The 18,284-nt window shown below is 54.4% G+C and overlaps 5 protein-coding genes across 5 annotated transcripts; 4 read left to right on the top strand and 1 right to left on the bottom strand.

Annotated features, from left to right (window-relative positions):
* Positions 1 to 1,649, top strand: HON2101 (uncharacterized protein). Its single transcript, XM_003048154.1, has 5 exons — positions 1 to 183; positions 250 to 276; positions 454 to 476; positions 574 to 1,012; positions 1,063 to 1,649. Exons 1-5 carry the CDS (start codon positions 133 to 135, stop codon positions 1,210 to 1,212), a joined length of 690 nt encoding a protein of 229 aa, XP_003048200.1. The 5' UTR covers positions 1 to 132; the 3' UTR covers positions 1,213 to 1,649.
* Positions 1,650 to 3,053: 1,404 nt separating this feature from the next.
* Positions 3,054 to 5,533, top strand: NECHADRAFT_104351 (uncharacterized protein). Its single transcript, XM_003048153.1, has 2 exons — positions 3,054 to 3,949; positions 4,067 to 5,533. Exons 1-2 carry the CDS (start codon positions 3,381 to 3,383, stop codon positions 5,217 to 5,219), a joined length of 1,722 nt encoding a protein of 573 aa, XP_003048199.1. The 5' UTR covers positions 3,054 to 3,380; the 3' UTR covers positions 5,220 to 5,533.
* Positions 5,534 to 8,333: 2,800 nt separating this feature from the next.
* NECHADRAFT_100400 (uncharacterized protein) lies at positions 8,334 to 10,322 on the bottom strand (the record flags this gene model as incomplete). Its single annotated transcript, XM_003047955.1, has 4 exons — positions 8,334 to 9,761; positions 9,809 to 9,920; positions 9,977 to 10,207; positions 10,275 to 10,322. The coding sequence occupies 4 exons, from the start codon at positions 10,320 to 10,322 to the stop codon at positions 8,497 to 8,499; spliced, it is 1,656 nt and encodes a 551-aa protein (XP_003048001.1). The 3' UTR covers positions 8,334 to 8,496.
* A 2,722-nt stretch (positions 10,323 to 13,044) lies between these two features.
* NECHADRAFT_60828 (uncharacterized protein) lies at positions 13,045 to 14,640 on the top strand. The gene is made up of 3 exons (XM_003048152.1): positions 13,045 to 13,275; positions 13,328 to 14,353; positions 14,411 to 14,640. The coding sequence occupies exons 1-3, from the start codon at positions 13,065 to 13,067 to the stop codon at positions 14,455 to 14,457; spliced, it is 1,284 nt and encodes a 427-aa protein (XP_003048198.1). The 5' UTR covers positions 13,045 to 13,064; the 3' UTR covers positions 14,458 to 14,640.
* Positions 14,641 to 15,628: 988 nt separating this feature from the next.
* NECHADRAFT_100398 (uncharacterized protein) lies at positions 15,629 to 17,307 on the top strand. Its single transcript, XM_003048151.1, has 6 exons — positions 15,629 to 15,813; positions 15,905 to 16,005; positions 16,201 to 16,246; positions 16,376 to 16,405; positions 16,559 to 16,742; positions 16,796 to 17,307. Exons 2-6 carry the CDS (start codon positions 15,962 to 15,964, stop codon positions 16,933 to 16,935), a joined length of 444 nt encoding a protein of 147 aa, XP_003048197.1. The 5' UTR covers positions 15,629 to 15,813; positions 15,905 to 15,961; the 3' UTR covers positions 16,936 to 17,307.
* Positions 17,308 to 18,284: the final 977 nt, after the last annotated feature.

Genomic DNA, 18,284 nt, shown 5'->3' with positions numbered 1-18,284 from the left:
CTCTTGTTCTTCAGTTCATCACACGCATATCAAATCTCTCGCCGAGTCTTGCATCTTCGTCGCCTCTCTGCCCATCTTCAGACGCATTATCTGCCTTCCTTCTTCAACCAACACCACTTACAAACCTTCACCATGCCTCCCAAGACCGCCGCCGCGAAGAAGTCTGGCCACGCCAGCTACCAGGTGAGCCCATTTCCCTTCTGAGCGCGATATTTTCTCTTGGATAACTTGCTGACTCCTTCAATCAAGGACATGATCACTGATGCCATTGTCAACGTATGTGGATTTTGAAATTCTCTGTTCCTCGGCGCGTCTCCTGTTGCGCGCCCACCACGTCGCTCGGTCGCGGCTTGAGGCCATCGCCATGCGCGCCCGCCCGACCTTCTGTGTCGCGCTCTTTGTCTTTCGCAGTGCTTTTTTCTCTTACTGACTTGTCTTTTTCCCATTCAATAGCTCAAGGACCGAAAGGGCTCCAGGTACGTTTCTATCTTTCTTTTCTCTTCTCTCTGGCAATGCAATCCAGCTGTCGCCGCTCCCTCCCCTCTCTCATTCGGTCGCTGACTTGTCCCACAGCCGTCAGTCCCTGAAGAAGTATGTCAAGGCAAACAACACTCTCAATGTCACGGACAACATGTTCGACTCGCTCTTCAACAAGGCCCTGAAGGCTGGCGTTGACAAGGGCATCTTCGAGCAGCCCAAGGGTCCTTCTGGTGGCACCAAGCTCGCCAAGAAGCAGCCCGAGCCCAAGAAGCCTGCCGCTGAGAAGAAGCCTGCTCCCAAGAAGGAGGCTGCTGAGAAGGCTCCCGCCAAGAAGCCCGCCGCCAAGAAGGCCGCTGCCCCCAAGAAGGCTGCCGTTGAGAAGAAGCCTGCTGCCGAGAAGAAGGCTGCCGCTGAAAAGCCCGCTCCCGCAAAGAAGGCTGCTCCTAAGAAGGCTGCCGCCGCTGCCACTGAGAAGAAGGCTCCTGCTGAGAAGAAGGCCGCCGCCCCCAAGAAGGCTGCTGCTCCCAAGAAGGTGTGTTTCCTTGATGCAATTTGATCTCGATCTGTACTGACTCGACACAGGCCGAGAAGGCTGAGAAGGCCGCCGATGCCCCTCTCACCAAGACCAAGACTGGTCGCGTCACAAAGCCTGCCAAGGCCGCCCCCACAAAGAAGGCTGCCGTGTCGAAGAGAGCAGCAGCGCCCAAGAAGGCTGCTGCCTCCAAGGCATAGACGCATGCCTCTGGCACCATTGATCTTTGTTAATGACGGTCATGGCGTTTACGGTTTTGTTTATGGTTCGGACAAGGAGAGTAAGGGTACTGGGTTTCTACTGGGTTTTGAACGAGAGCGCGGGTCTGTTGATTGTTTGATTGCACGCGTGCACAGAGACACCATTCATATCCTCGGTCGTCTTCGTGCAAGGAGCGAATGACGCGCTGAAGTGGAAGGTCATTCTCTCCAACGCGATTATGGCACTTGTATTATATCACACATGACATGACACATTTCATGGCGTGTCGGTTATGACGGTAACGCGAGAATCATGGTCGGTTGGCGCGTTTCGGAGGGGCGGAAAATCCTGAGGAAGGGCTGCGAAGGAAGTGATTCGGAATACCACTGCCTGTTTATAGTTCATGATTTAAATACGAAGCGACACGTATATTTCATTTCTTGTGTACGATTTTTGATGTGAAGCCTTTGAAGTTTGTGTGCGTGTGTATGCCTGACGCGTCCTGTTAGGGTTTTGTTTACGTGACAGTCAGGCTGAGTTGCGACAAAACGTGTCTTGACTCTTGTCAGGGCCATCACGTGGGCCCAGCGCTCAATTGCCGCCATAGGTTTGGGATATGAGTTTATCAAGCCGAGAAGGAATCAGGGGCTGTTAAATTGGAATGCAACAGTAGTTGATCCCCCAGTGTCTTGGCGATTACGCGTGTGGTAAGCTGTTCAGATGAAGGCGCTGCTGATAACCTTGATGGAGGTGGGAGGATGGGATCGAGAACTGCGTGTAAGTGAACAGCCTCAGTTCAGTGATTGAGTGAGCTAAACAACTCTAGTGAAGTTATGAATGTCATGGGATGCGAAATATCCCCCGGGTGAGCTCGCCAGCCTTGAGCTCAGGTGTCCTTGGCCTTGGGTGAGCTGTTGGACATTGCTGTGATCCCGTGGCCGAGTGTGTCGCTGACCGGCGCTGAGAGGAGCGAGTTGTTGTCGGCTGGGTGGGGCTACTAGCTGGAATTGAGATTACAATGCACACCCGTGGCGTGTAAGTATGGGCATGAACTATCAGCCCACTTACACGATAAGATGTTCACAGTTGGCGGACAAGGCATTGGAACTCATTCAAGAGCCCGAAGGGATGTCGATAAACTTGCTCATCAGCTAAGCTTTGATCGACAGCTTCCCGTCACATCAGAAGCTACCACGCATTGTCAGCAGAGCCAGCGCCAACTGGTCAGTGTCATGGCTGAGAGCTGAAGGGGTGGGTGTGAGAAGGTGAGGGGATGTTGAAACGCTGTTCGTCATCCAGCTCACGTGCCTAACCTCCCCAGCCCAAGATCAAAGTACCTTTTACTTCCTCCCCGTCCAGATCCCCATTGTGGAAGCTTGACAGGGACGTAACTTCCTTGTAGGGAAGACCCAACGTCAGCACTGCCAGCAAGCACCGTGAAGTGCCCCTCCTTCCACCTTGAAGCTCCCAGATGGCCCGTGCTCGCCGTGCCTACGAGGCAGGTACCTACAGCCAACCAACCGCCAACCTCTACTGCGTAATGTATCCTCTCTCATCCCGTCGCCGTTGTTCAAACTCCGTTGTGCCCCCCCCTGGTCGGGCTTCTATTCTTCCCCGTTTTCCCAGTCGTGCCACGGCCCCCTGACGGTGACCCGATCCCGCGCTGACAGAAGAGGCACGGCTAGCAAGTGTGCTGTATACGCAAAAGCCCCAAGGCGCTGACGGCCCAAGCCCACTTTTGGTTCCTAGGTGCATCATCAGCGGCATCGCCAGATCCCCCCCGACTTTTACGAGCCTTGGGCCTTGACCGATCGTTCCGGGGGCACGTTCTGCGCTATAGATTCTGGCAGCCTGCAGCACCGCGACTCAGCCTACAACATCTACGCAATCAATCACCGGCCTCGTCATTTTCACAGTTCTTTCCCTTTCCTGCTTATTCCATCACCGCCTCACCTCCGCTCTCATTTCCTCTCTTGGCCGCCCAACGAGCTTCCTGCCCGGCTGTGCCGAAAATGGCAGGCAGTCTTCGTTCGCAAACGTCTTGACCTACCACCACATCAGAGCTCCCCTCCGACATTCCCGCGAGGCAAGTGATAAGCTTGAATAGTGCAAAGAAAGACGAAAAAAGGACGACCGCAAAACCCGAGGCGCCGCGCCAGTGCTCATCATGGCATCGTCCAATCCATTCCGCAAGTCCGTCGTTGCGGCAGACACGGCTACATTACAGGGCATAGCCTCGCCTACTTCAACCCGCTTCCCCCCCCTCCATTCGATAGATACCTCGTCAAGCCGGCCACCTCCAACGAGTTTCCAGGTTGACATTTCGACGTCTGACTCACAATCGAAAACCTCCAAAAAAGTCCGCGTCCTCTCTCCTCCACCGCTCTCCCCCGATTCGCCAGAATGGGCCTTTTCGGCACCGTCTTTCGAGGAGCATGGCTCCATGCAGCAGAAGGGTGACGACCCGTTCGATGCGACCTCTACCGACGACAGCGATCGCGAGATGGTATCGGCGTTTGCCCGGGATCAAGACCGTAGTGGCGGTCAAGCTCCAGGCAACCCATTCAGCAAGACGTTACGAGATTTGGAGTCGCCGGCGGCAGAACGAAAGCTTGAGCAGGAGCGGAAGGAGGAAGGCCATGCGCTCAAAGCTGCCAACACGGCTCGGCGGTCCCTGGATGTGAATTCGTTCAAGAGATTGCTCATGACCGGCAACTCAGGCTCAGAGAAGGCCCCGTCACCACTCAGGATGCGCCAATCGATGCCTCCGCCGGCAAGAAATATGGCCGACTCCTCTTCTGTCTCCCTGGCATCGACGCAGGATAGCCTCAGAGACGCACTTACACCGGGTAGCGAGATGCAAGAGGTGTCGCTCATCGCCCGAGATACTTCGGATACCCCGGAAGACGATATCGAGCGCAGTAGCTTCTCTGACTCGAGCACATCGCTTCAGATTGGCAGAGGCAAGAAGCCACCACCACCACCCAGCTCTCGACATGGCAAATCGATCAAGCTGGATTTTATCGGAGGCCAGTCAGCTCCGGAAGCATTGGCATCCATGTCACAGTCTGACATGAACAAGCCCCTGCCGCCGGCCCCTGTTCGAAAGAGCTTCGAAGATGGTCACGAGTCACCATTCGATCAGGAGGCAGCGGGCAAGGTCCCCGATATCAACATCGAGAACAACCCCGCGTCTCCAAATGCGCCTAGGAACAACCAGAAAGCGGTCCCAGCGCCACCGCCACGAAGGGGACATGCCAGGGGGGAGAGCAAGGCATTTGGTCCTGGTGGCTCTAGTTTGGGACAGCAGGCGCTCAAAAACCATGACGAGAATCTATCACGCTCGTCGTCGATGAGATCCCAGAGAAACCATGCTCGACATGACTCTCACGCGCCGGCTCCTCCACCACCACCACGAAGGTCGCACCACGGCTCGAGACAGTCAACTCAGATACCAGCGGGAGTGGCATCCAATCTCACTAGAAACGCAAGTCAATCATCGTCATCTCCAGCTTTATCACCAGAAATCGACACAATTTCGACGCCGACACACCAACCGTCAGTGGAGCCAGCACCTCCTCGGGAGACACAGCCTGGAAGTTATCAGGCTGGAGTGACCAAGTCATGGGCTCCTCCCCCGCCTCCGGCACGAAACGCTTCGGTACGACGGCCTGCTAGTATTCGGAGCATTGATAGCACGAGCCGACGAGTTTCGTTTGAAGCAAAACCTCACGGTGGCATAGCGCCGCCTCCCCCACCTCGAAGGCAGAGGGGAAGCAGTCGCGGCAGCATAGAAGAACCGCCGAGGAGAACAAGCATGGAAGGAGTTGCCAAGACACGGTCGAGTCAAGTTCCTGAAGAGGAACCTTATGATGCGGCGGCAACCCTCAACGCCGGTCCCACATCTCCGCAATCGGCAACTGATGCAGGGAAAGGCGCCAACATCCTAGCTGACCTTGATGCCCTGCAGAGGGAGGTGGACGCACTGCGGGGGAAGCTAGGATGACGAGACACGAAGTAAGGTGATGCAAGCTGTTGTGGACATGCAGATGACGCTGTACGTTGCAGCGCTGAGAGAGAGTGGATGCCGGCTTTGGAAGCGAGGTACGGTAATGGAGGGAGGCAGCCGACGACGATAACTTGACAGGTGGGCTGGCAGGCGTTCTCATGGAAGGGATTCTGACACTTATAGAGATATTCGATCCGGGTGTGATGTGAAGGGTGGCGTCTCACAGGGCTTGTATGAAGTATTGAAGATGATTATGTGATGACGTCTGCCCTGAGGGTGTTGGGTCGTCAGGAAAGACAGCTCAACCTTGTACACATTTGTCCATGGACGATGACGGTGATGGTGATGGTGGTGATGGTGGTGAGGTTGGCCCTGAAGATGGGCGATCTATCATTGCTCCCGTGCCCCCCCTTCTGCCCCTCCCCCACTCAGCCAGCCAGCCACCCTGACTCTTCAGTCGTCAGGGCCCATCTTTTGGCTGCATGTGGTGACCCGAAGGATCCGTGACAGCCGTGACCGAGAGCGGCGGCGCAGAACGGGCAGATGACCCGCGCAAAGCCCATCTAACGGTCCGACGGGCGGTTGGGATTGGGGGAAACGGTTTCTGGCTATGTTCCTCGGCCAAATGAATCCCAAGGTTACGGGTCAGCAACTGCGGATACATGTACCTTTTTCCTGCTGCCCTGTGCTGTGCATTGCGGCACGATAAACAAAATTCCACTTTTTTGCGGTACATATTACTATGCGTGAAAATGCGTGATGTTGCATTGGGGCGGCCAATATACTAGATGTGACTTGTTCGGAGGAGGGGAGGCAGACTATCGAAGCACAGGACAGCCCCAGCACCTCACAGGGTATGATCTTCCCTGCGCCTAGGGGAATTTCCAGTATGATTTCCGGGACGTGGGATCTTCTTTTCTTTCGAGAAGCTCTGTTGGAGGGGGGGAGCACAGAGGGGAGAACAAGAATGGCGAGCAAGGATTCGTGATGGAGGGGGGGCGCGGCGGCGCAATACAGAGTTGGTGTCCCACCTTTTTGATCAAACTTGGTCTCCTCCCTTCTCCTCTCCGCTTTGTTTCCATCCAGGCGAAGCGAGGCGAAGCGGGCGGATGTGTCGGTGAAGGAGGCACTTGGAGGTTGAGGTCTAACCCGTCGTTTGGCATGTCTCTGGTCGTCTCTAGTGGGTGTTGACCATTGCCGAGACATGTAGAGTCTGTTTTAGAAACAGGAAGCCCGGCATGTGATGAGTGGTTGATTGTGTAAGACGCCCTTCCTGACTAACAAACCGTTAGCTACACACTCCAAAAAGTGAGGCCCGGTGTCAGGCTGAGAGGATGGATTCCTATCTACGCTGTACCTACCTATAACAGAGCAATGGACCCCCTCTTTCTCTCTCTTGCTCCCGGGATCATGAGGAGGGGGGGATCAAAGCCGAGAGGACGAGAGAGTAAAAGCGCAGCGCAACGCAGCGCAGCACAGGCAGTGAAACGGAATCGTCCCACTCGGGCCCAAGTGGGTTCCCCTTCCTCTTTGTTTCCCAAGGAGGATGAGCGAGAGAGGGTAGAAGGGAAGGCCTTCCATCACCGAGCGACCCCATCACGACAGTCCCCCGGGTCGGGTCGCACTTGCTCTTTACACACACGCTCACTCACCTACCTGCCTACCCTGACTTGCTTTCCCTACCTTACCTACCTATCGTACCTGCCTTACTCTATCCCATACTCATCCCATACTTATTCCTTCCTCTCTCGAAATAACCCTTGCTCCCTGCAAGTACAACAAAGTTGGCTCCAGCTTCTTCCTCCCTCCGTCATCTTATCCTCTCTTGTTCACCCATTTTATTCATCGACGCTTCTTCTTCATCTTACCTTACCTTCCATGCCAAACAAATCTCGTTTAATCAGTTCGCCTTTGTTCCTGTTGACCACTTCGGTGTCCCCGTTTGCCTGTATTTAAAGCTTCCGCTGGGACGTCCAAGTTCCCGAGTGCCCTTGTCTACTACATATCTCTCTCGTCTTTCACATCCACCCTGGTCTTACTTATTCTTGATCGTGTCTCTTTTCCCTTCTTCGCATCAGCAGCAAACTATCAACCCAAGAACAAAAAAGAAAAAAGAAGAAGTAAAAAACCATGTGCTACGCAAACCTCGGAACCCTCGTCTGCCAGGGCTGTGGCCGCCGCGTCGGAGAACAGCCCGTGGGAACTACGCCCTGCCTCGCCGGCTGCGGCAAGTACGTCTCGAGAGTCACGGGCGCCGTCGTCAGGGGCGAGTGCGGCGTCTGTAGCCAGGCAAAGGAGCAGAGGAGCCAGTTGACCATGAGGCTGAACAGGGCGTTTGGCAAGTAGGGTGCGGCTTGGGGAGGTGGTGCAGATGGTAAGTGGACTAGTGGTACTTGACTTTGGAGGTCCGAGCTGACATTGATCATGAAAAGGTCCTTTGGAGTCAAGGGAAGAAATGTCTCTTATTACTCCTTCTGAGGTCGCCATCATCGTCAATTTTACAAGTTGACATGCAAAAGGGGGGGTAGAGATACCTCCCCTCACCAATCCTCTCGACATATTACCAACCCACCTACATTTTACGCTTTACGACACTCATGGCTTCACGAATCACGGCGGCGTTCGGGGCATCGCATCTTCCATCAACCCCCCAGCCTTTCTTTCAACAGGGATACGATACCAACGGGCGAAAGGGGAAAGTCTGATGGAAACACGGAGGGCGGCATTTTGTGCATTTCATTCCGGCAGCAAGCATGCATTTTTCCATTTCCAACCATGTTCATATTCTTCTTCTTCTTCTTCTTCTTCCTTTCTCGGACCTCTTCTTCCATACATACCCTTGTCTGTTACATCAATCGAGAGACTCGACAATCCAGGCTTCTGGTTGCAGCTCCCCCGTGTGCGACGGTGTGGAGTTGCGCCCATCGTGAGACAATGTGCAAACTGACGGTGTATGTCAGACTAACGTGACGTCGATATCCCAGACAAGTTTGACCTGGCCCATGCCACGAGGCACAGATATACAAGGGGCTTGGTTGGACCAGGTATCAAGGAGAAAGTAAGATACAAGACTAGTGCTCATGACTGAACTTAACATGATCATTATTTACTGGGTCTATCAGGTCTATTCGCAAAATCTCGGTAGTCGTAAATTACATCCCACTCGTGCCCTCAAATTCCGGAACGACATACCCGGGTCAAGGGGTCGGTTTTTATATCTTTTTCGTCCTTGCTCCCAAGCACGGAGCACCAAGCAAGCAAGCTTCCTCATTCATCATAGCCCCACGAGTGTCCTCACAAACGTTGCGGCCGGCGGTATAGAGGTGAAGAGCACGGTTATGGTGCCAAAGAGGCTCATGGACAGACTCGACAGGGCTGCGGCTCGAGGATCGGTCCGCAGAAGCACCGCCGTGCCAATGGCACTCGAGTTGATGCCCTGGGTCACGCCGCGCGTCACGTAATCGTCCTCTGGGACACGCAGCCAACGCAGGATGCGGGCGCCGAGCACAACACCAAGGATACCGCTGATGATGGCCAGAGCGGCTACCGTGTTTGTGTCGCCGCCCAGGTTGACGGTCGCGGGGACAGCCAAAGCGAGGGTCAGGCTGCGCGACGCAAATGCCAGACTACGGGCTGCCGAGATGCCGCAGGCGTAGCACAACGGCGGGTAAGCGAGCAGGGAGCCAACGCTGATGGCGACGTTTGGGATGACGATGGAGACAAAGTGGGTGCGCAGCTCACGGCGGTACTGAAACATGGGGAGGGCGAGTGCCACGATACTGGCGTCGAGCAGCGTGCCAAAGAAGTCACCCGCGCCGGGGAGGACGTGCCGCTCCTTCGTCGTGTTCCTCCATAGCTCAATGTACTTTGCCCCTGTGCGGTATGCGTGGAGGGCCGTCGACAAGCTGTCGCCACGTATTTCGGCGAGTGCCCATATCACGAGCACGGTAGCAAGGGACGACACGAGAACAGGGTGGAGGTACTGCTTGAAATTCGCCGGGATGGCCATGGCGGCGAACCACGCGAGGATGTTGACCGCCATATGAATTGGCATGGCATATCCTGTCGAGTAGTAGAGCGGGACTCCGACAAAGAGGAACAGCCCTATGAAGGTTGACAGGTCAAGGTTCCCCGATATCTGAGCAGCCCATATCTCGGCCTTGGGTGGTGGCAGGGGGACCTGGGTCGGGTAACTCGGCGGGTTGAGCGCCTCGACAGCGTTCTCTGGGGCGTGACCGTTGGCATAGTGGTGATCCTGGAGGCGCAGCTGAGGCGGGCTTTGCGGCCGGGATGGTGGTGTCGATGACGGAGCCGAGTCCGATCCTGACACGGGGACTAGTGGGATCTGGGACGGAGCCTGAGAGAAGCTCGTCCGGCGAGAGATGCCCGGGGTGGTATTCTCGCTTATGGGAATGTCCGGCGTCCTGCGGCCGAGTTCTTCGGCGCGCTGGGATTCGGAGCGCTTGGAGATGCCGAGCGCGAACTGGACGCTCCGGGTGATCCAGGCCGCAAGTGCCATCATGATAAAGAAGCCGATAACTTCACCCGGTCAGCCAGATGATCACTTTTGGGGGTAAGCAACTCACCAAAGATGGCAATGATCTTGAAGACTTCGATAACGCCGACTGCCGGACTCAGGGGGAGGAGAACGAATGAGGGCGTGAAGAAGACGCCCATCCATCGAAGCGACCAACCAGCCTATCAACGCATTAGAGTCGGCTTGGCTAATGCCATCGAGCATCACTTCGACTTACAGAAACATCGATAAAACTAACCACCTTTCTCGTCCGATGGCTCCCTAGTAACGACTCACACGCGATGAGGGCAAAGAAGAGCAACATCATACACGTGACAGAAGCTGGAAACGAAACATTAAACCGGTGAAATATAGAATCGACACCGAAGCATACGGCGAGAGTTATCGTGAGGCCCAGGGGGACGTAAAACCATTCGCGAATGAGTTTACTCTTGTTGTTTTGGGCAGCCTACGTCATCATTAGACAACAGCTTGGTGGATATGGACGAGAGAGCGTCACTCGTAAAGAGTCTCACCAATTTAATGGCTCGCGCCAATGTCTGAACGTCTTTGGTCTGCACCATTGTGTATCATGGGTGAGGAGAAGTGTGGAAGCAAGTGAAGGAGCGGACTCTCGGCCCGTATTAAAGAGAAGAATCCGAGTCGACGGAGTTGAGGCTCCGGAAGGTGATTCAGAGTATCAAGACGGAGGAAGGCCGAGAACGTTGGTGTAAGCGGCGCTCCGCCTGTCCGTTGATCCGCACTAGAGATGATTAGCCTGAGGAGACTTGAAGTTGGCTGGGACAACGAGAGCATACCTGCACCCAACAGGTGAGAGGCCTCAAACGCGAGCCTAAATATATCCCTGTGAAAACTCTTTCAGTTCCAAAGCATGAGATTGCAAAAGAAAATCACAGGGAGGCAAACGAGATCCCCTGTTTTGGTCGGATTTTGGCTCCGGGATGGAGTGGATACGGACACCTCCGGGATCGGCGGCAGGCCGAATTCATGTTTGATTTCCACTTTAACCGCCTGTTTAGGAGTGCAACTCAGGAACAAAGATAAGAAATGAGGTTAAAGTCCCTGCTGAAGGAGGCACAAGAGGTGAAAAATACAGGGTTTTGGGCCAAAGACAAGGGGCTCGAGCCTGACCTCAGGGTGTGCAATCCGCTGGAAAAAGCACTGATACAGTCCAATGACTTGAAATCGTGCCTGCCAAGGCGGTTCTTGGTGGCACAGATGGGCTCGAACATCATGAGGCTCTCCGGCATCCAAGGTTCCGAGATTTCACAGATCCAGGGTCATGGATTAAAACGAATGCGGCTCCTCTGAGGCCCCCTTGTCTGCCGGGGGGTGACGACCTCCCAATCACTCGATTGGGCCAGGAACATGGTCAGATGGCCAGGTACGAATACCGCGACTCAACGATAAACTCAGTTTGCCAAGCCGCGTGTTGCTGTTCCACTGCCGTCTATGCTTGTCGCTTGACCCCTTGGGCGCCGCCGTTGGGCACGGCAGACGAAGTGGTCAACAGATGTTGAGATCTGAGGTTCTCGAAGGTCTGTGGATGGCACGCTGTGGCGTCGGTCGTATGTCATCATGCAGGGTAGGGCGACTTCTCGGAGAGTCGGAGATCAAGTTCATCGTGGACTGACGCTGGTAGCCATAGTCTCGAATGCTTTCACAGCACTCTAGAAGGCCGTCTCTAGCTCAGATGATATTTTCGGGAGTTTTTGGGACAGTGAGATGTATGATCTGAACTTGGCAGGGGTGACAAGCGAAATGGGAGAAGCAATTTGTGAACATTTTGTGACCATGTCAGACGAGGGGATGAAGGCAAGTTACGGTGCTTGCTCAACTGCTCCTTCCATCGAATGTAACCCGCTTCAACACCGTGAAGGAGGAGCGAGTTGCATTCGGTGTCATGCGCCTTATCAAGATGTCGCAAAGAGTCTTGATCATGTCTTTCGCTTCGCAAATCCCCTTCACAGGCCGTTATTGGCCTTGACAAGTTATCGTTAGCCTTCCTCTCATCGCCAGTCTTTTGCCCTCAATAGGTCGACATCCAAGCTTTACCATGTCCTCAGAAACAAGCTCCCCTCGATCTGTTGAGATACATGTAACGCCACCTCACGAATCCTCGACACCCGTTAGTACTGATGCGCGGTCTGATGTCCTTCGCGAGTCGGTTGAGATACGAGGGAAGAGGGATGGCGATGCATCAAGTCTATTGCAGCAGAACTTGGTGTACGGATCTGAAATGGATGCCCTGTTGCGCGCGCCAGAATTCGAGCACCAAGGAATGAGCTCTTGTCCAGAACTCAGTCGAAGGGCTTTGGGCTCCTCAGTAAGGGCTTCTTTGGCTTTACAGAGAAAACAATGAATGTCTTTTATTGATCACTTGCAGAAATCAACCCCTCCTTCCTCAAGGTCGCCAAGCAGCCCCCGCCGCCGTCGCAGCCATATCTCTCACTCTCATCCAGTAACACCAAAGACCTTCCGCAGCCGGCTAGGAGGCCGGTTTAGACGGGTGCGTCCGTGGAAGAGGTCACCGGTGGGATCAAGCCGGTCCATTTCTCCATTTCAACCACCGGAGCCGATAGATGAATTCAAGCTCCAGACCGGCAAGGAACGGAGACGAAGAGCGCGCGACTCGGGGGAGGAACGGGGCTCAAGGTCCTCGGACGAGCCGGTGCCGATGATCTCGGCTCCGACAGAACTGGAGGGGACTCGCCAGTTGGCCGTGGCGGGGGTTATCTTGGCGACATCGGACCTAGATCGTTTGAGTATCATGGCAAGACGGCGTCAAGAGAAAAGAGAGTCTCGAGCAGAAAAGACACAGAGTGTCTAGACAATGGGATGTTCAACATGGTTTCCTATCCGAGGCAGCTGGTCTGCGACTTGGGCCGGTGATTGGATGTGCAGCAGTTGTTAACATTAGCATTGATAGGCTGGTAGATCCCATCGGCGTACCTTTGAATACACCGAGCATAGTTATCGGGAACAAGTTGACGCCGCCGATGTTTAAGGAATTTGATCAAGCGAATCTGGGCAATACGCTTCATTTTACAGTCACGCGGGCGACATGTTCGGAATTGGTGGCCGGAATTACCATACGTTGGCGTGCCTCGGTTCCGGGGTAAAGCTGGGGATTGGAGATTCACGGCTCCGGTTTACGTCGGATGACTTCATTGGGGGACTTTGATTGCCGACGCCCTTTCCTCTGTCACAACCTCGCAGCTGTTTTTAACTTGTTGATCTCCCTCGACCTTTTTGAGACTTGCTTCAGCATCATCCCTGTCCTCCCTCAGTTGAAGCTTCACACAATGTTCCGCCCTATCCTCAGACAATGCGCCCGAAGAGCGAGTGCCGCTCCTCTGCGGCCCCTCGCTGCCCGTAGCTTCGCTTCTGCGACAGGGCCGAGCTTCAATTGGGAGGATCCCTTGAACTCCAACAACCTTTTGACTGAAGAGGAGCGAGCGATTGGCGAGACTGCGGAACGATACTGCCAAGAGCATCTCCTCCCCCGAGTACTACGCAAGCTATTTCCATCCCAGCTTCTCCAATAGCTGCTAACGTGCATCAACAGAGGCCTACCGCGACGAGAACTATGATGCCAAAATGCTCGAGGAGATGGGCGAGCTCGGTCTCTTGGGCGCTACGATCGATGGTTATGGCTGCGCAGGTGTCTCATCCGTCGCTGGCGGTTTGATCACACGAGCTGTTGAGCGAGTCGATAGTGGTTACCGATCCGGCATGTCGGTTCAGTCCTCGCTGGTCATGGGCGGCATCTACGAGCATGGCACCGCCGAGCAGAAGGAGAGGTTCCTCCCCGAGATGGCCAAGGGAAAGCTCCTCGGCGCCTTTGGTCTTACAGAGCCCAACCACGGCAGCGACCCCGGTAGCATGGAGACAGTAGCGAGGCCGCATCCCACAAAGAAGGGCTACTACTTGCTGAGTGGCGCCAAGACCTGGATCACCAACAGCCCTATTGCCGATGTTCTGATGGTTTGGGCTAAGCTGCAAGAGACGGGCAAGATCCGGGGTTTCCTGGTTGAGCGCAAGGATTGCCCGGCTGGTACGCTTGAGACACCCGCCATCAAGGACAAGAACGGTCTCCGAGCCTCTATCACGGGCATGATCCAGCTCGACGACTGCCCTGTGCCAGAGGAGAACATGTTCCCCAACGTTGAAGGTCTCAAGGGGCCCTTCAGCTGCCTTAACAATGCCCGATACGGTATTGCTCTGGGCGTCATGGGTGCTCTGGAGGACTGCATCGACCGAGCCCGAACCTACTCTCTTGAGCGCAAGCAGTTCAAGGGAAACCCTCTCGCCAAGTATCAACTCATCCAGAAGAAGCTCGCAGATGCTTCAACCGACGCGGCATACGGCACACTGGCGGCCATCCAGGTCGGCCGACTAAAGGACGAGGGTAAGGCGACACCCGAGATGATCAGCATGGTGAAGCGGCAAAACTGCGACGCCGCGCTCAGGAACGCTCGCATCCTTCAGGAGATTTTCGGAGGAAACGCAGTGAGCGATGAGTACATGATCGGTCGACATGTGGCGAATCTCTTTGTGACGCAGACATATGAGGGCCAGAGTGACATTCATAGTAAGTCTCTTTTTTGTTCCTGCGATTTATGACGTGTAGAAACTGACAATGGTCTAGGTCTCATCTTGGGACGAGCCATCACTGGTGTCCAGGCGTTTGTGTAAACAGCAAAGGGTTGGTTGTGTGATTGGTAAGGAGGCGATTGATAAAAAGAGTCATGGCGATTGCGTGCATACCCGGGTTATAGATGATTTGAAATCAAACATCACGGCATATAACGGCCCCCTCAAGTGAATGCAGAAATCTATAGTAAAGTAAAACGAATAAAGAGAATCACATATTCTAGATTTGTCGATGCTAGGTAATCTGTTATTAACTGGACAGCCCCCTATCGTGGCTGAGGATGCCCCAGTGACGTTACTGAGACAGGCCCTTGGAGGTTGCCAATGCTGGCCAATGCATTCATCGATTGACATGAATGGCCCGGCGAGGCCGTCCAAGCAGGTGCTTTGCTTGTTTGACCGCAGCCGGTATTCCCGGGGAATGATGCAAGACAGGCTTCTACGTACCTATCCGTTAGTAAACAAACACAATCAGCGTTCATGAATCGTGCTGCTGCAGGTCAATACAAAGAGCGGAACGATCTGGAAACTGAACCGAACCAAAAGGCCAAGGAGACGAGCAGAATCTAGACCCAGAATCCGCCCTGGCCACCGCCATCCATTCCCATGTTTGTGCTACTCACCGCCGCCCACCCACTGGCCGACGGGCAAGGTTCCAGAGACTGGCCTGTCGTATTGTCAAGGAAAATAAGCATCTGATGGCGCGGGAGCCCATCGAAGCCAAGCGAAGGACATGGGCAAAATGGATACTGTCCTGTACCTTGATCAAGAAATTGACGCGCCCCTTAGCAATGCCCAATGTAGATTCTCGTGGTGACTGTTAGTGCGTGGATACCGCTGATTCGCTTGTGGCGGTGTCTCCTGTGGCCCAGCGAGCGATGGAGCTGTGGCCCAGTGCGTACAGTGTCTGCTGGGGGCGGGCAGTGAGTGGCCCCAGTGCAGGCGCAGAGGTGCCCAGTGCCCGCCCAGTCAGCCATGGGGCGCCCATGGAAGGGGCCCGGGCCTAAAAAAAACCTGACTTTTCGGGCTGCCAGACGGTCCTGAATGGATGGATTTGCCATGCCAGCGCAGCGCAGCGTGGACCTCAGCCACTCACAATCACTGAAGGCACTAAGGTACCTCTTGTAGGTGCCTTAGGTCAGTCAGGTTCCGCTTTCCCTCACCTCTTTGTTGACCTGACCCTCCTTCCTGCTTCTCTTTCTTCTAGGCCCGACCGACCTGACCTCTTTTACTCCATCCGAACGAACCATCTCCTCCAAATCCCGCCTCTTCTCCCTTTTCAGCCTCGACTGAATTTCTTCCTCTCGCCTGCCTGCATAACACAACCATCAACACCAACACTACCGATACTCTTCTACACATCACCGTGGCCTCCTACGCCTCGGACCGAACCTTGACGTGCGTTCTTTCGAAGCCTTTTCCCCCTCCTCGACCGCTCGTCGTTGTCTTCCTCGTACAACCCCTCGACTAACTTTCTTCTCCAACATAGAGCGATCGCGAACTCCTCGCACCACACCTCTTAGATACCCCCTCCTCAAATCACAAAATGGCTCTCAAGCGCATCAACAAGGAGCTCACTGATCTCGGCCGGTAAGTCGCACCACGAACGATGCATCCTCACTCCAAGCCCGAGGGGTCAAGTTGGACGCCCAAGACGTCAGGTGGGGCGCTGGTAAGCGGGGTCCTTCGATGACCGACGATACCAGTGCCTGTCACGACTCCAAAAGTTTTCTTGAGGGCATCGCCTCTTTTGCTGGAATAACGATGCTGACTTTTCTTTTGCAGAGACCCTCCCTCTTCCTGCTCCGCCGGCCCCGTTGGTGAGGATCTGGTAGGCATCACCCCCCCCGCTCTGATGGACGCACGTGGCTGGCACACATGTCATGACTGTGTTGGAACGCATGCCTCTGCGTAGAGAGCGATTGTGAAAATTGAGCACGCGACTAACGGATGTGAATAGTTCCACTGGCAAGCTACGATTATGGGTCCTGTGAGTATTCCCCCCAGATTCCAGACACAAATGAGATGTTGGCAAGATGCGCCGGCATCGTGGCGAAGCGCTCAGCCGCTTCCTCGCCCAGAACCGCGCCTCGCTGCGTCTAGTCCTGAGATTCGCAAGAGCCTGGCTGACCATGATGAATAGAGCGAGTCCCCATACTCCGGCGGTGTCTTCTTCCTCGCCATCCACTTCCCTACCGACTACCCCTTCAAGCCTCCCAAGGTCAACTTCACCACCCGCATCTACCACCCCAACATCAACTCCAACGGCAGCATCTGCTTGGACATTCTGCGCGACCAGTGGAGCCCCGCGTTGACCATTAGCAAAGGTATGCATATTTGAGAACCCCTATGACCAGTTGTCATGATCTAACTTTTACAGTTCTTCTGTCTATCTGCTCGATGCTGACGGACCCCAACCCTGACGATCCTTTGGTGCCCGAGATCGCCCACGTCTACAAGACCGACCGGCCCCGATACGAGGCCACCGCCCGGGAGTGGACTCGGAAGTATGCGATTTAACGCGAGCAAGGAGAACCGGGGCGGTTAGACCTGGGATGGATTGCCCTCCCTGTCATGAAGGCAATGTGCAACGATCGAATGAAAGCTTCGCATGCGGTTGCGACATGTCCTTGGTCCGTGGTATCCTGGCGGGCGCTGTGCCCTGAATCAGCGCCTAGGTCACGATTGGCGAGGCAGAGAGCGACGATGAGGAGTGAATTAGTGACGATTGAGGGGAGGAAAGACAAACCAGACAAACAGATCAGCTAGTAAGGGATATCATGCGGCTGGATTTTGGGTTTGCATTGACGACGTGTTTTTGACATCCAGAAATAGGCAGCGTGTACACTTTGTCTCTAAATGTGGATTTCTCTGTGATGTGTGTGATGTTTGCAACTATTTCTTGACTTGAAGACGTGCTTATCTGGGAGCCTTGTGAGCATGCCAATGAGAGTGAGACCCGGCGACGAGCATCTCGTGATGATGGAAGTGTAGTGCCAACTTGACCAAGGCAAACGACTGGCCAAGAATGGCGATTTGAAGCGCTGGGGCAATATTATTGAGATGGATCTACGTCATGATATGAGATGTGGTGGTCTAAGTATTGGATGTCTGGTTACGATAGGCGCTGACAGGGACGAGGTTGGTGACGGGAAGGACAGCGAGATGCGCGCTAATGCTGGAAACGTCCCAACTGGCTATCTGTATGGCAACGGGTGAGATTGTGGGGATGGGGTCGATGTCGGATGATTCAGCACAGAAGATGCATGTCGTGCTTGGGTATGATGGATTACAAACTGTAGTAGAGTCGTATGTCAAGAGATGTCGAGCGAGTGTGTGTGACTGTTGCGATTTGCCCAGTAAACAAGGAGTGGTTTCGAGTGATGGGCGGTACTTGACACAAATGCCGATAGATGGCAGGAGTGAAGGTAAAGGATTCTGAGATGATGCATGTGTCGGATGAGGTTGTTTGAAACGGAGAGAAGACGTAGGTGTGACGGGTGGTGATCCTGTTGTATAAGTGATGGATGGGTATGATAGTTGATGTTGTAAGCGGAAGATCCAGATGGTTGAATGACAGCACGTGGGCGGGAATGGAAACCAAAAGCCACAATGTTGAAACCATTCAAGGCCGTATATCCGTGATATGGACTCTTATGGACTCTTTTTTTGCTGGAACGGTGACATGAAGCTATTCGCTGTGCCATGCATTGCAACGCAACATGGAGACAAGGGGGGTGGTTGCCCACGAGTCGTGAAGCGGGACCCGCCTTCGGTACGACGTGCCCGGACAGGCCAAGTCTTGTTGAACCTGTAACAACGGGGTTTCAGACCAAAAGGCGTGAACAGCGACCAATCGTTGGTCTGCG

Source organism: Fusarium vanettenii (genome assembly GCF_000151355.1).
Source record: "Fusarium vanettenii 77-13-4 chromosome 5 genomic scaffold NECHAsca_12_chr5_2_0, whole genome shotgun sequence".
In the NCBI taxonomy this organism is placed as follows: Eukaryota; Fungi; Ascomycota; class Sordariomycetes; order Hypocreales; family Nectriaceae; genus Fusarium; species Fusarium vanettenii.
The sequence above is the reverse complement of the archived record's forward strand: the minus strand, read 5'-3'. Positions and strand labels throughout refer to the sequence as shown.

Excerpts from the sequence above, each read along its gene's own strand:
- HON2101 (XM_003048154.1), top strand. The coding sequence starts at position 133 with ATGCCTCCCAAGACCGCCGCCGCGAAGAAGTCTGGCCACGCCAGCTAC. Across the intron at positions 184-249 it reads CTGGCCACGCCAGCTACCAG|GACATGATCACTGATGCCAT; the intron begins GTGAGCCCATTT and ends CCTTCAATCAAG. Across the intron at positions 477-573 it reads AAGGACCGAAAGGGCTCCAG|CCGTCAGTCCCTGAAGAAGT; the intron begins GTACGTTTCTAT and ends CTTGTCCCACAG.
- NECHADRAFT_104351 (XM_003048153.1), top strand. The coding sequence starts at position 3,381 with ATGGCATCGTCCAATCCATTCCGCAAGTCCGTCGTTGCGGCAGACACG. Across the intron at positions 3,950-4,066 it reads TCAGGCTCAGAGAAGGCCCC|CGAGATGCAAGAGGTGTCGC; the intron begins GTCACCACTCAG and ends TACACCGGGTAG.
- NECHADRAFT_60828 (XM_003048152.1), top strand. The coding sequence starts at position 13,065 with ATGTTCCGCCCTATCCTCAGACAATGCGCCCGAAGAGCGAGTGCCGCT. Across the intron at positions 13,276-13,327 it reads TCTCCTCCCCCGAGTACTAC|AGGCCTACCGCGACGAGAAC; the intron begins GCAAGCTATTTC and ends GTGCATCAACAG. Across the intron at positions 14,354-14,410 it reads GGGCCAGAGTGACATTCATA|GTCTCATCTTGGGACGAGCC; the intron begins GTAAGTCTCTTT and ends ACAATGGTCTAG.
- NECHADRAFT_100398 (XM_003048151.1), top strand. The coding sequence starts at position 15,962 with ATGGCTCTCAAGCGCATCAACAAGGAGCTCACTGATCTCGGCCG. Across the intron at positions 16,006-16,200 it reads GAGCTCACTGATCTCGGCCG|AGACCCTCCCTCTTCCTGCT; the intron begins GTAAGTCGCACC and ends TTTCTTTTGCAG. Across the intron at positions 16,743-16,795 it reads CGCGTTGACCATTAGCAAAG|TTCTTCTGTCTATCTGCTCG; the intron begins GTATGCATATTT and ends TAACTTTTACAG.